At 45.6% G+C, this 15,830-nt stretch overlaps 1 protein-coding gene across 1 annotated transcript in view; it reads right to left on the reverse strand.

Moving 5' to 3' along the window:
* Positions 1-15,830, reverse strand: part of GSPT1 (G1 to S phase transition 1) — a 35,048-nt gene that overhangs the window by 18,747 nt on the left and 471 nt on the right. The window contains exons 2-6 of the mRNA XM_029949830.1: positions 14,756-14,781; positions 3,909-3,953; positions 3,751-3,792; positions 2,794-3,021; positions 1,794-1,827 (exon numbers count right to left, since the gene is read on the reverse strand). Coding sequence (XP_029805690.1) covers positions 1,794-1,827; positions 2,794-3,021; positions 3,751-3,792; positions 3,909-3,953; positions 14,756-14,781 — 375 coding nt within the window. The remainder of the gene's footprint in view (positions 1-1,793; positions 1,828-2,793; positions 3,022-3,750; positions 3,793-3,908; positions 3,954-14,755; positions 14,782-15,830) is intronic.

A 15,830-nucleotide genomic window follows, 5' to 3' on the forward strand; every position in this document is an offset into this window, starting at 1 on the left:
ACAAGCTAGAGAAGACTAAGACGAAAACTGGAGGACGGAACAACTACATGCAACACGGAACTCTAGAACCAAAAAATGCCATGTGTGGAGAACCCAGCAGAATTCAAGAGCCACAGTTTAGGTAACAGAATTGCACCAACGTGAACGCCCAGTTTAATGACTGACTGTACTGTGGTTATTTCACACGATAGCGCTACGGCAGGCTGAAGGAAAGGCACGGGGGAACTCGGCACTGTTCTGTAACCTTTCTTTAAGTCTAAAATTATTCAGAGTAAGTAAAAAATTTTTAAAGGGCAAAGAGAAATAGTACATGAGAGAACATAATTCCACCAGTGTTGCTCAGTAATTCAGTCTTATGAATAATGTCAATATTTAGTACTTAAAAATATTGTCAAGGCAAGACTGTAACTTTAAAACAATTCCTTAGTAATACTGAACTGCTTCCCTTGCCTCAGTCCAAATCAAAGGCTTCTGGTTCGAGCACTCTCTGCAGAGTCATCTACGGTGCATGCTCCTAGCCAGTTGAGCACAGAATCCTAGTGAAATACTCATGAAAATTATAGCCCATAAGCAAAAAATACACATTTTCCTAAAACACAAAATCAGGGGTGCCTGGGTGCCTCAATCAGTTAAGTGTCTGGCTCTTGGTTTCACTCAGGTCATGAAATCCTAGTTCATAAGAGAGAGCCAGGTCGGGTCTGCACTGACAGCACAGAACCTGCTTAGGATTCTCTCTTTCCTTTTGTCTGCCCCTTCCCCACTCGTGCTCGCTCGCTCTCTCTCCAAATGAGTAAACTTTAGAAAACAGTCAATACTAGAATATATTGTAAAGGTCAACCATGAGGTTTTCATACTTACACAGCTTCTACATATGATAATAAGTTATCTTAGCACATTAGCCAGACTACCTGTCTTTGATTAATCCACCTAGGATTTAAGAGCTCATGAATATGGAAAATTGAACTCCCCCCACACACCGGATTCAAGTACTGGTTTTGATATTCCCAAAAAAATTATATTCAAAGCAAACTAATATTCCCTATAATCCAGAGTTCTAGTTTAGTTTTTATTTTAAAAAAAAATCTAAAAGACTGCTTACAGAAATACATTTATTTAGTGTCCCATCAGAGTCTGACAGCGATAACAAAAGAATTCTAGGGAATGCCTAAAATCCATCAGAAAATACTAACAATGGGGCGCCTGAGTGGCTCGTGATCGCACCGCTCGTGAGGTCGGGCCCCAGGTGGGGTTCTCTGCCGACAGTCTGCAGCCCTGAACCTGGAACCTACTTCGGGTTCCGTCTCCATCTCTCTGCCCCTCCCCACCTCAAGTACACTTGCGCGCTCTCTCAAATATAAGTAAACATTAAAAAAGATTTAGGGCCGCCTGGGTGGCTCAGCTGGTTAAGCGTCTGACTTCAGCTCAGCTCATGATCTTGCAGTTTGTTTGTTGGTTCGAGCCCCGCATCGTGCCCTGTGCTAACAGGTCAGAGCCTGCAGCTGGTCTTCGGACTCTGTGTCTCCCTCTCTCTCTGCCCCTCCCCTAGTCATACTCTATTTTTCTGGCTCAATAATAAATTAGCATTAATAAAATACTTTAAAAAAATTTTAGAAAATACTAACAATGATCACATTGCAGAAATTCCTTCTTAATTAACATCAGCTTTCCTTACAGGTAATGTCTTTATAACTTTTTCAGGTGACCTGTTTGGTCTCCTTTGCATGACTGGATGTTCACAAAGCCCAAAATTAACTCAATCAAGTCAACTCTATTAACAAAAAATACAGACTTACATGATTTGTCCTCCAATGGTGGACTTGCCAGCATCTGAAAGGAATAATATCATCAATAATATGCAAACCATGGTGTAAAGAAAATCAAACAAAGCCCACTATATGCACCAACACAACTAAGGGACCACTTAGCACATCTAACCACATAATCTTGGTTGTGAAGGAAGCCAGATCTCTCCCAGCTCCGCGAGGACGTACCACTGGTGAAGAAGGATGTAGAGCTACCTCAGTGATAAAGAAGAATTTTGAACAGACTGCTCGCTGACCTTCAGCACGGAGCACAGCAGCAACAGATTATAAATTACCCAAGGGGACCCTCAGGGGAGAGCAAAAGCAGCCAAAGAGCTGTGAACTACATTTCGGTAGCGTCCCTTTCGCTAATTTTAGCAAATACAGGTGTTCTTTACAAATTTCAGAGGAGTTCTTGCTACGAAAATAGTACGGTGTGGCATTATGTTCAGGAGGAAGCAGAGATAAAGGGAAGGAGAAAAGAACACCTAATTCTATGCTTTCTCACAATTTGGGGGATAAGTCAGATGGCCAGGGAATGCCTGAGTCAATTAAACAGGGTTTTGTTTCATGCTAAACCAGCAACCTGATAAGCATCTAGAAGTCACTCTGAATTAATTTCCTAGGTCAGACAAAATTAAACTAGCTAGGTTAGATGAAGCCTGTAAAATAAACTAACTGATGTCGCCCAAAAACCTAAGCACATTGTCTAGGATATTAACCTGTCAGTGCCGCCCTCCGTGGGCACCACATAGGAAGACAGTGAGGCTGATTCTCGTCCTGCTTCGTGACTTCACAAAATTATTTCTCAGCCCAACCTTCAAAAACAGTGTTGGCAATTTTTTGCCAGCTTAAAAAAAAAAATCCCTATCGAGTTAAAAATCAAAACCGTTTCAGATGACTTCCGTTCAGCTACACTCAACCTTTCCACGTAGTGGTCTGATGTACCCAGCGGCTGGTCATTTCTCTCACTGCTGCGAGTTCAACTCACCTACGTGCCCAATGAACACGACATTTACATGTTCTTTCTTGGGAGCCCCTGGCGACGCAACCACAGACTTAGGTTTGGGTATTTCCTCCTCCTCCTCCATCATTTCCTGGGTGCTCTCCTCTGGGGGTCTTCCGTCTCCCAAGGAACCCCCTCCTGGCTCTGCTTCGCTGATTTCTTCTTTGTGCTCCCATGATTCTTCTGGGGACATTTCTGTCTCCCCATTTTCTACTGAAATAAGACAGTTGACTCAGTACTCCGAAAAAGACTCACAGTCTGTAACTCTAAAACACAGATGCCTTCGAACAACAACTTTGCATATTTAGTTCCATTTCCTAATGCCTAGGGAAACATAAGCAAGAAAACCTCTTTCACAACAGAAAGGGATGATGGTTCTCAAGCCTGGTCCCACTGCTGACGTCAGAGCTGACTCAGAGACTACAAGCGATTGCTATTTTCACGAAGCTTCATTTCCACAAGGACACACAAGACGCAAACAGATGTACCATTCCCACTAGCCCGGTTATCCCGGGGCCGGGGGCCCTGACTGAGGACAAGCAGCGGAGTTTAAAATCAGAACACGGGACTGACGAGGGCTCTGTTTGTTCCTCTCCAAGTACTCTGGTATCAACTTGACCAATCACCTCGGGACCAGACACCCTTAGCAGTAATTTACAAAAGGGAAGGAACTTTTCACAAAGGAAAGGCAACAAGCCCAAGTCCTTCAACTGACTTGCCCGCTCCTGCCCTTCGCTCTTCCCTATCTGCGTCACTGTCACTCGGTGTATGGTGGCAATGCTGCATCCGCTAGCGCAGGTTCCTAAATCCCAACAGCAGAGACTCAATGTCAGGTTCAAATGGATACATTATGATAACTGTTAACACTTACATTTGTACCTTCTATCTTGAGAGTGAAAGGGTTTCATATTACTGTATTAATACGGTCAGAAGTTTTCTTACCAACAGGTTCTGAAAGTTCCATGCTAACAGCTGAATTTGAACCTAGACAAGAAATCGAGATACAATACACTTACACAACAATATCTACGCTTTACACATCATAGACAACGTAATGTTTCCTCGGTTAAACACTGAAAGGGTCAGGCGTAGGAAATTACCTTCACATGGCAACGACTGTTCCTCTTGGAAAGGTTCCGTGGATGCTGTTTAATAGAAATAAGTTCTATTAAAAATTAAGCTCAATGCATCCACGTATGTGTATATTTACAGACACAGTAAAAACAGAATTCCAGTAACCCAACAAAACCCTCAATATCGTAAACCAACAGCCACTAACTCAGGTGTTCAAATTAAAAGTCTCTGTTTAAAAAAAAAAATCTTTAAGGGGCGCCTGGGTGACTCAGTCAGTTAAGCATCCAACTTCAGCTCAAGTCATGATCTCGCGGTTCTCAAGTTTGAGCCCCACGTCTGCTTCGGATTCTGTGTCTCCCTCTCTGCCCCTTCCTCGCTTGCGCTCTCTCGCGCGCTCTCTCTCTCTCTCTCTCAAAAATAAACAAAAAACAAAAAAACAAAAAAAGAATCTATAACCACCTATGTTCTCATTGAGGTCCTTGAATCAATTCTATTTGATACCAATAAACTTAAAAGGTCACATAAAGTCCTTGAAATGCAAACGATCCCTTACAACAACATCTCAGAAGAGGTGATTCCAATGACACCACTTCTGTCGTGTACTAGAATTCTCAGATCGAGCACCAACCCCGTCCCCGCGGCTGTCACTTTCGACATCAAGGGAAGAGATGTGGGAGAAATATACACTGACACCCAAATATGTAAGTTTATTTTTCATATCTAAATGATATTCCAATATGAAAGGGCCCTTGCTTCAAAAAATCTCCAAGACACAAAAGGATTTGAAGTCACTGAACTCCGCACACCAATTGATAAAGAATAGCGAATTCATGAATTGCAAAGCTCATACTTAAAATCACTGCCCAGGAACACCTGTAAGCCAAGAAGGCTTCGGGCCCCATCTTCCCTAACGTGAGGTGCTGAAGGAAATAGTTTCCTGTTCCTGAAAGATAAAGAGCAGCCAACTTCTTCCGCGGAGGGCAGTGACGTGCTGAGCATCACCTGGGAAGCTCAGGGCGGCACAGAGACGAGGAGGGAGGCGAAGAACACCAGTGACAGAAGGGCCAGCATCAGCACTGCAGGAAGCACGTCGTGTGAACAAGCGAGAGGAGACCAGAGAGGAGGGTGGCAAAAGAGGCATCGTCTGACCGGAGGAAGAGTGACAGGTCTAAGGTGACCCTGGACTATGTGATTGGTAGCATATTAACAGAAAATTAGGAAAAGGTCATTTGAAAGCGGTTTTTGAAGGGAAGAGGAATTGTACTTCAGATATAATAGAGATTAACCTTGCTTCATTTTCCCTTTCAAAGAAAAGTTTACGGGCAGGGGAAGGACAAAGCGCTCCATTTTGAGAGAAAGCCAGGCAGTGCTGAGGAAGCACGTCCATGTGCTCCCCGGGGGCTGGAGGGGGCAGCAGCGGGTAGTGGAGCGAGGCCAGCGCTGAGCTGACGCCCACTTCCTGGGCTTGCCTGTCACCTGAAGCTGTGCGAGGCGGTTATTTCACTGGAATTATGGACAGATTAAATGAGGGGATGCATTTTTCAACGTTTGTTAAATAACTCCTGGCACCAAGCAGATACTCGGCACCGGAGCCTCTACCCACAAACACGCACTAAGAATAAACTCAACCCCATCAAACGTGGGCCAGACCGACAGAAAGGCTCCCAGATCTGCAGGGTGCTGGGGGGGAGGGGCACATGACCCCTGACTGATTTCTAACAAGCCCTCATGTGCTGACTCACCCGATCCCCCGACAAGCGCCTGTGAGACAGACAACTGCAATCGCTCCCAGCTGACATTCAGACAGATGCGACCCACTAGGCTTTTCCAAGTCAGACATGTACCAACTCGCCCTTCGTCAAAAAGGCCCTGCTGAAAAATTGATCACTCAGCACAAGTAAACGGAGTCAGCAAGGCAGGACAAAGACAAGGGGCACGGTAGGCTCCCCCAACTCGCAGTAAGGTACCCTAGCTGCAGCCGCCCTTCACAAAACCAAACGGTACGTACACCTGACCTCCCGTTCTAGAACCTCCTCTCCCAGCTAACACACGATACTGCAGAAGGCTGTAAGGCGCGTCTCAGGAGAGCGACCCCAGACACGAGGCTGCCTCCGTGGCTGCAGACCACAGCTGACTGGAAATCTGTTCGTGGTCTTCTTTTGCACAACATCCTCCATTTGTCATATGTTTGCCTTAAGTCTGTACGGCTTACGGGGCAGAGAGAGTCAAGTACCAAAAACAATTAGGTGCTTAATATATACACACTGAGGGTATTAAAGGGCCCCTGAAATAAGTTGGCCATACTTTGTCAAAGTGGAAAAAAGCTTTCCACACATCCAGACATGGATCACATTAGAAAGGCAATGCTAGGGACATTCGTGAACTGTTATTTTTGGGGAAATAACAGAAGGACCAGATACAGCAAGCTGTTCTTTTAAATTCAAACTTCTCGGGGCACCTGGGGAGGCTCAGTCCGTTGGGTGTCTGGCTTCGGCTCACGTCAGGATCCTGCGGTCAGTGCTGAGCCTGCTTGGGATCCTGTTTCCCTCTCTCTCTGCCCCTCCCCAACTCGTTCTCTCTCTCTCTCTCTCTCTCAAAAACAAAAAACATTTGAAAAAAACACTTTAACTGCTCAAAATAGTTGTGCCCAGGCTTCTCATGTGCACACCCCCACAGGCACCCTTTTCCAGCTCATTCTACTCAGGTTGTATTCATAATGTGGACCATGTCCTGATGTGACTGGCTACTAAGAAGCCTGGGCCCAAAGTCATTTGTTCGTGGTTAGCAAACGTGACCGTGATTTCTCAAGTCCTGCACGGTTCATATCTGCTAGTGAAGGAATACTAAGTGGGGAGTAACATCACGGTTTCAGATCGTCCAATGGTGTCTCCATGTTAGAGAAAATTTGACCATGGTGAAGTAAGTCAGACACCAAGGATCACCTGTTGTACAATTTCACTTAGGTAAAATGTTCAGAAGAGGTAAATGCATAGAAACAGAAAGGAGGCCGGTGGTTGTTAGAAACGGGGAGGAAGAGAGGGGCCTGGGAAGGGACTGCTTAATGGGTACAGGTCTCCTCTTGGGGTGGTGAAAATGCTTTGGAACTCGATGAAGGTGCTGGTTGCACAACACTGGCTGAATCGTTCACTCTAAAATGGTTAATTTTAGGGGTGCCTGGGTGGCTCAGTTGGTTAAGCGTCTGGCTCTTGATTTCAGTTCAGGTCATGATCGCATGGCTTCTGAGTTTAAACCCTGCATCTGGCTCTGCAATGACAGCGTGGAACCTGCTTGGGATTCTGTCTCTCTCTCTGTTCCCCTCTCCTGCTCATTCTCTCTCAAAATAATAAACAATTTTTTTAAATGGTTAATTTTATGTTATAGATTTCACCTTAATTTTTAAAAAGAATATGAATATTTCTAAAAGATCTGATCATGGAGGAGAGCCTGGCTGGCTTGGTCAATAGAGTGTGAAACTGTTCTCAGGGTCGTGAGTTCAAGCCCCACGTTGGGCATGGAACTCAATCAATCATCAATCAATAAAGAAAATAAGTACAGGGGCGCTTGGGTGGCTCAGTCGGTTGAGCCTCCGACTGCAGCTCAGGTCAGATCTCACATTCGTGGGTTCGAGCCTCACGTCAGGCTCTGTGCTGACAGCTAGCTCAGAGCCTGGAGCCTGCTTCCGGTTCTATGTCTCCTTCTCTCTCTGCCCCCTCCCCCTCTCATGCTCTGTCTCTCTCTGTATCAAAAATAAATAAAACATTAAAAAAAAAGAAAATAAATACAATAAAATAACTGACTATAATACAATACTATAGATACAATTACAATAACTATAAAAACAATAAAGTAACTGAATAACTAACTAGAGAAAAGAGCTGATCATGGATCAAAAGACTTGGACATGCAGACTTCTACTTTGCCAGCTGATCGCACAGCACAGGTCAGTCAAGGCCAGACAGGTGGACTGAAAGCCATGTTTTAACTCAAGCTACATGTTTTCAACACAAATGTTTGGCCAATTCTTGAAAAGTGCTTATTCTGTATAGTCCATAACTTAGTGATTTAAATTTGTGCTGCTTTAACTATAAAATTGGTCTTTAATCCTCTTTACACACTGAGCAGCAATATCTAAGATAGCTCCCTAACTAAAATTCCTTAGTCCTTTTAGCTAAACGGTGTGCTCCTTCAGGAAAAAAATAAAAACTTCAGTGCTGTCACAGATGCCCCAAGTGTCTTGCACTGAACAGAAATGAGGAACCGTGTGACGAGTGTGACAGGATTCTGCCCCATACAAAGTTTCTGCAATGATGGAAATGTTCCCAGGGCTGGGACACGGCAGTCAGCAGCCAACTTGTGGCTATTGTGCAATTGAAAGGTGGTAGTGCGACGGAGGACCTGGATTTTAAAGTTTATTTAATTTTAAGTGAACAGTCACAAGCGCACCGTTTTAGCTCCCCATACACATTCTCCTCCGTTTGGACACAAACTTGCTGCACCTGATCTTCCACTTTTTTTTAATGTTTATTTATACTGAGAGAGAAAGGGAGGGACCAGGGGAGGGGCAGAGAGAGAAGGAGAGAGACAGAAAATCCCAAGCAGGCCCCACAAGGTCAGCACAGAGCCTGACACACAGGGCTCGATCTCAGGATCATGAGACCATGACCCGAGTGGCCTTAAGTGACCAAGAGTGGATGCTTAACTGAGTGAGCCCCCCAGGCATCCTGATCTCCCACTTTTCTCACACTCCCTGGCCGGCCCACCACCTGAAGGTTAATGATCCCTGGCAGAGCCCCTGCAGGCTAGGCCTGACCTCCAAGCGCAGGTGCACACACCGTCAGTCTGGTTCCCAAGAACAGGACAGACTTCCGGAGCCTCCCTTCTCTACCGCTGCACATGTCCCAAATGGACCCGACACACAGCTGATTCTAGAGTCAACTTCAGCTTCCCTTTGGACTCCACGGGGCTGGTCCCCTGCACCCTGTCACTTTGGTCCTTGCAGCGGTCCCAGGAAGGCCCCGGGGAAAGCCCATCTTCTCTGTGCCCACTTTTGGACAAGGGCTCAGAGAAACGATATTCAAGAGATGCTGAAGTACGGTGTGAGTGATGAACTCAAAATTCCCCAGTACCGGGTGACTGCACGGTCTCACCCAGACTGCAGGCTGCGAGATCTGTCGCCCAGATCAGACACCGGAAGCCAGCAGAGGCAGACATCAGACACAAGAGCCCGCAGAACACACACACACACACACACACACACGGGTCCGTGGTTTTGCCTTAATACCGAACATTCTAAATATATAAGTCACGAAGTCACAGACAGCAGTGACCAGGGCTGATTAAATCATTTTACATCATCGTTTCCTAACATGTATGAAGAAGCAATTTCACAGCCTTATTTTATTTATTATTTTGCAACGTTTGTTTATTTTTGGGAGAGAGAGAGAGAAGGAGTGAGCATGAGTGGGGTAGGAGCAGAAAGAGAGGGAGACACAGAATTCGAAGCAGTCTCCAGGCTCCAAGCCGTCAGCACAGAGCCCAATGAGGGGCTCAAACCCATGAACAGTGAGATCATGACCTGAGCCAAAGCTGGACGGAGCCACTCAGGTGCCCCTAGAATAAGCTTTGAAATCAGACCTAGATGCTAATCCTAGCTCCTCCATTTATTCATGGATGTCACCTTGCTGATTTATTTAGCTTCTCTGAGCCTTTTCTTATTAGTGAAATGCTTTAACAGTACCTATAACCTCAAAAGAGTACAGTGAAGGTAAGGGCACGTTAAGCAAATGGTAACCGCACAGTGATTTTAGTAGTATGACAAACATTGCAAAGCCCCATGATAATTACAAAAATTTAAGAATGGACTAGAAGAAAGGCAAACTCCCAAAGGAGGAGATCCACGCTGGCTGTAGCATGACCTCGAGGAGCATCGTCTTCCCCATTATTGAACAGTGGGGTGTGTGCAGACAGCACGGACGAGCAGTTAGCAAATGTGGATTCCAGAGCCATCCATGTCATTAGAGCTGCCAGACACCTTCTGTGCTCACGGAGCATCTGTAGGCTTCAGTCTCTTTATCCATCAACGGTTTATTACTTTATCCAAAAAGCAACTGTATTATATTACGGCTGGAGTCACGTCTAGCCCTAACATTCCAAGGTCCTATTTATTCAGTCCCTAAAGCAAGGCCAGATCTGGCTTTCTCTGAGAGTAAAATCCCACTACGGTTTTCAAACAGCCCTCAAACACCCGTTTGTGAGTTATATCCCACCTACTTCAAAAACAAGTTGAGGTATACTTAAAATACACACAGTAAAACCATTTCAGACAGCCCCAATAAGGTACAAAGAGAAGAGAAAAACACGTAGATGCCACCCTGATCAACTCCCCAAAGGCGATGCCACAGGCCACTTACGGGCACGGTAACCCACCGGAGTCCTCCAGGACCGGTCAAGCAGGAAACACCCCACTGACATTTAAGGGATGCGCTTTGTTTCAAGTGAAGGGACACAGCATTACCCAGTCAGCGTGTGGTTTGGAATCTGGGGTCACCACTCTTGGGCCAGGCTAGCGAAAGAGGTTCAGAAAATCCTTACGGAGTGTCCGTCCTCTCCCCTTGAGAGCAGAGTCACAGCGGGGATCTGGTTCAAGACGGGGCAGTGAAACAACCAGGTGTCCTTAGTACAAAGCCATCTATGAAAAACCAAATACCTCTACAGCCTAGCCACGCTTTGTAAAGTCTACTGACAACAAAGACAAAATTCTTAAGCAGCTTTGGTACCAATCGATGACTGCAGCTAAAAAAAGGAGACTAAGGACCTCAGAACAATCAAGAACCTTCAACTAGTGGCCAAATTCTTGTTTCCTAAGGATTTCTTAAGAACTGTGTGTGGAACGGCACAATCCGACATCAACGAGCCCGACAGACAGGCTACCAGAGCTGCCGGACTCACTCCTGTCTGATATGAAAGCCACGGCGAGCGCTGTGAAAAGAATAGTGATGCTCACGGGGACACGAGGCACAGCGTGGGACCGTCGTCAACGGTACTGACGTGCGGTGAAGGGTGAGGGACTACTGCACTGTGCACCTGAAACTAGTGTACTGTGCTGCCTCGACTGTCCCTCGATTACTCACAGTAACCAATGCTCTCCCCCCGCAAACTCCTAACTTAACAAAATACAGAAACACAAGGGGGACTGTACATGCGAATTAGATCTCAATCCAAAAAACCGCCAGGTATGCACAAAAAAACACCTGGCAGAAAAGAGAGCTTTAGTTTTTATGATTAGGGTGACAAGACTGAAATCACGTACATTGGGAAATCTGCGAACACCTCCCCTCTTCGCTCTGAAAACCCTCCAAGCCCTCCAAGGTGCGAAGGGCCCTCTTAGCACCTTGGGTCTCCCATGTGCGTAAAATGGGTATTTGGTCACTTTCTAGGCTCCTGGAGGATCACAACTTAATCATCTTGGTGGCATCCCTTCAAGTGCCTAGCGCAGCATTCTGTGTTCTGTACACAGGTAAACGTTTGTTCCTTATAATTGCTATATATACACACATATTTAATTTTTTTTTTTTGAGAGACAGAGAGAGACAGTGCAAGCAGGGGAAGGGCAGAGAGAGAGGGAGACACAGAATCCAACGCAGGCTCCAGGCTCTGAGCTGTCAGCACAGAGCCCGATGCAGGGCTCAAACCCACGAACCATGAGATCATGACCTGAGCCGAAGCCGAAGCCATGCCATATGCTCAACCGACTAAGCCACCCAGGCGCCCCTATATAAAGCCACCCAGGCCCCTATATATGTATATTTAAACAAAACCAGATTCCCTGCTCAAAACATTCCATTCCAATTCTGCTAACTCGCCCCAAAAGGTTATCAAATCTTTTTCATTCCTTTCTCTTTCAACCAGAAAGATGACTATTTTAACACTTTAAGCCATCTTCCTCCCCAATAAACAAAAGCAAGCAACACAAGGCTTAACAATCTGTCCTCTCCATTCCCCTAACTCGCATGATAGATTTTAATTGCGGTCTTTTCACGCAATACAATTCCTGAAAAGGTGAAAAATTCACAAAGGTCAAAAGAATGCAATGTTATTTACTATCTACACTAAATAAAACCTGCCCCAAAGAGAGCAGCTTTCTTCCCAAACACTCAGGTTTCAAAAGCTGCTCAGCATGGCACAGCACTAGCTGCTGCCCTATCTGCTCCATAAATCCCCACGCACCGGCCAACCCAGCATGTAAAGTCATAAAACAAGGGCGCAAACCTAGTAGTCTGGTGATCAGTGAGTCAAGGGAAGAAAAGGGGCGCCTGGGTGGCTCAGTCGGTTAAGTGTCTAGCTTTGGCTCAGGTCAGGATCTTGTGGTTCGTGGGTTCGAGCCCCATGTCTGGCTCTGTGCTGACAGCTAGCTCAGAACCTTGAGCCTGTCTTCAGATCCTGTGACTCCTTTCCTCGCTGACCCTCCCCTGCTCAGGCTGTCTCTCTCTCTCAAAAATAAATTAAAATTTTAATTCTGTGTCTCCCTCTCTCTGTGCCCCTCCCCTGCTCAGATACTCTCTCAAAAATAAACATTAAAAAAATTAAAAGGTGAATTTTATGATGAGATAGAGCTCAATCATTAAAAATAAGACAATCCTTCCCCTACCAAAAGATACTCAGTGAAACACTAACACTACAAAAGAGAACATTTCTCTTTAAAATTCAAATTCCACAAGACAAGGTGCAACATCTTAGAAACAATTTCTCCTCTGAGGGCCTACTGGGGACTGCTGGCGTTGTTTTTACTGGCAGAGTTTTGAGAGGTGCTGAGGATGGGCTGGTTGAAAGAACACGACACCCCTATTTTAGAAGCTTTAGCCGTTCTCAAAGTCCAAGCGCTGTGTATGGTCTGAATATCTGTGTCCAACCCCCTCCCCCCAATTCCTATGTTGAAATCCTAATGCCCAATGTGATAAAATTAGATGGGGTCTTTGGGGTGCCCGAGGTCATGAGGGTGGGACCCTCATAATGAAATTAAGGTTTTTATTAAAGAAGGAAAAAAAATTGTCCCAGAGAACACTCTTCCCTTCGGGCAGCATCAAACATCAGCAGTTGGCTACCCAGAAGAGGGCTCTCTGCCTAGGCCAGAACCCTGATCTTGAACTTCAAGCCTACAGATCTACAAGCAACCATTTTCTGTGATTTAAACGCTACCCAGTCTGTACTGCTTTGTTACAGCAGCTCCAGGACACCAAGACACCAAGTAACCCTAATCACCACCACTAAATCGGTTTCTCATTTCACAAAGAAAAAACTGAACTAGGTGCAATGTAGAACTTCAAGTACATTCCATGGGAGAACACATAATTTAAAGTCACCCCCATCTTATACATTTAAATTCATTTCAGGGACTCCACTTTAAAGGGCCTCGCTTAGCCAATGCACTTGGATCTGTAGGGAATTATACTTACATGAATTATACTTAATTACACTTAAATGGGTTCTACGTAATCATTCCTTTGGAAACCTGTATTAAATTTTCAGAGATCTGAGGTCAAGACTGAATCTCAAGTTCTGGTCTGCGATGGCCAGAAACAGGCCTAAGTAGCAGCCTTCCAGAAAGGTGAATGACACTTGGCGCTAAAGCATCTTCCTCCTCTTGCTCAACGCACCACTGAAAGTATTTTCCAAAAAAAAAGAGAAAGAGAAAGGCAGGAAAAAAACGATCTAGCCTGTTTTCAGGAGAAATGACAGATATTAGGTCTACACAGATATTTTACAAGTCATTCATTCTAGCGCTCTACCTCCAGATTCCTTCCCAAGCTCTCCGGGATATTTACATTAAAAACACACCCACCACAAATTCCAGCTATGGCTTAACAGCAAAAGAAAACAGGCTTGCCCTAGCGACTATTTCCTCACTACAAAAATCTTGCAAAGTTTATGGTTCCCACTTTGTAAATTTCAACCTAAGTGCTACTTTCAACTTTTGTCCTGCTTCTTACAAGCCTCCTTCCCTGCTCTGATGGTGGTAATTTATGGACCTGAATGGGCTGGAGCATGTCATCCAACAGTCCCGCATAACTCTGGACCTCAGTTTAGAACATCCATTCTTGTCTAAATAGATATCCTGCGGAGGGTTATGCTTTAACATTAATAGGCATTTGGTAGAAGCAGCTGGTAATGTCAGTAACACCAAAACAGGTTTCTGATAAAAAAGAAGAAAAAGAAAAAACTGACCACAACGTAGGGAATTTTCTTACAAACAACTTCCCCTCACACGTTTACATCTCCAGCTTCTAACCGTGCCAAGGAGAAAGGGTTAAGAGCAAGGCTGAAATTGGCAAACATCAGGAAAAGAAGAGCCCAGCATAAGGGGTCGCTCACAATAACCATCATTGCTAACCACTGCCAAGGACGGCTGTCCGCTGATGGCTACGGAGGCTGGAAAAGGAGACCTAGGGGAAGCCCAAGTGGCGCTGGTGGCTCCAGAAGGAGGAGGGAGGGCCGAAAGAGAAAATGGCAGGATAAGCAGTCTGGATGCTGAAGTATGGGGAAACAAACTTTTCGGAGCCGGTAATGAACTAGTTTCGGCAGCCAAAATGGCTTGATCTAAGCCGGGTAGCTACTTAAGCAAATAAATAAGTAAATAAGTACATACATACCTAAACAAATACATGCATAAATAAGTAAATACATATATAAATAGTAATGGCTGAATTTCCTTATTCAGAAGGAAGACATCAACCACTCACACAAATAAATAGCAGTCAATGAAGCAGCCCAAATCCAAGCTGCGTGCGCGCACACACACACTTTGCAGAACTATTTCTCCAAACTCTCTTTTTGCTTCAAAGGAGAAAATACGGTAAACGTTTCTGACGAAACTAACCTCCTAGACCACTTTTATGACGTCCACTTATCACCGACTTGCCACAACACAGAACTTTAAAGAGAAATCAACCATCTACGGTCGCTGGCAAATTGCTGGGAACATCCAGGATCCAGTCCCCAACGCCCTGGTTAAATAATGAGAAGGACATTGCCCCTTTTCCTTTTTTTTTTCTTTAGATACTGATGGTTCCTAAAGGAAGCACCTTTACACGGGAAGTACAAAGTTCAGTCCTGTCATGTTCCTATAAATCAGCCCCTGAGAGCATGCTACCGTTGAAGCAGAATACATGACAATTTTAAAGACCCGACTCAACTTGAAACCACAGGAAGAAAGCTTACTAGCGAGGAGGAAACTGGCACATGAGGGCTATGACGTTCTAACCAAAGCTCAAATCCATGAATAGACTCACTACTGACACGCGAACAGAGAGAAAGCGCGAGTTATACACCAAGCAACCCGAATAAAGGCAAACGATTGTAACACAACCAAAATTCGAAACGTGTCCCTAAGGAGAAAAGCCCGGGCCCTGCTTTGAGAAAAAGGCAACACAAATCAATGTGGTTTCCCGACACAGGAATGCTAAGAGAGGGAGGAACTCTAACTTTGTGACACTCTGCGTGAACTTCACAGGCTTACAAATGCTACGGGTGAAAAATATCTTTGTATCGACAGCCAACAGTTTCTGCCGGATCACAAGACTGCAATGCATCTTGGGATTCCTTCAGGACGGTTCCGTGTCACAGACATTCAAAACGTAATTACGGTCTCAATAATAGAGATTGCAGCAAGAGACGCTCTGTCGCCTCGCCCTAAACTCGAGCATTCGCCCACCCCAGCTCCTCGGATCTCTCAACGCTCCCTCAACCCACTCCCACCTCCATGTGTCCTCACTTCTAGGCCTCGTGGCACTGACCGGCCGCGCGGCCCCCTCTCCGTCCCATACGGTCCCCCTTCCCCCGGGGGAGAAGCGGTCCCCAGGCCCCGCCGGAGTCCCCCCGGCCTCGCCGGTGTCCCCTCGCGGCGTGCCGCCCCCGCCCCGCCCGACCCTCCGTCGCGGCCTCCCGGCGCAGGC

Source organism: Suricata suricatta, chromosome 8, assembly GCF_006229205.1.
Source record: "Suricata suricatta isolate VVHF042 chromosome 8, meerkat_22Aug2017_6uvM2_HiC, whole genome shotgun sequence".
NCBI lineage: Eukaryota > Metazoa > Chordata > Mammalia > Carnivora > Herpestidae > Suricata > Suricata suricatta.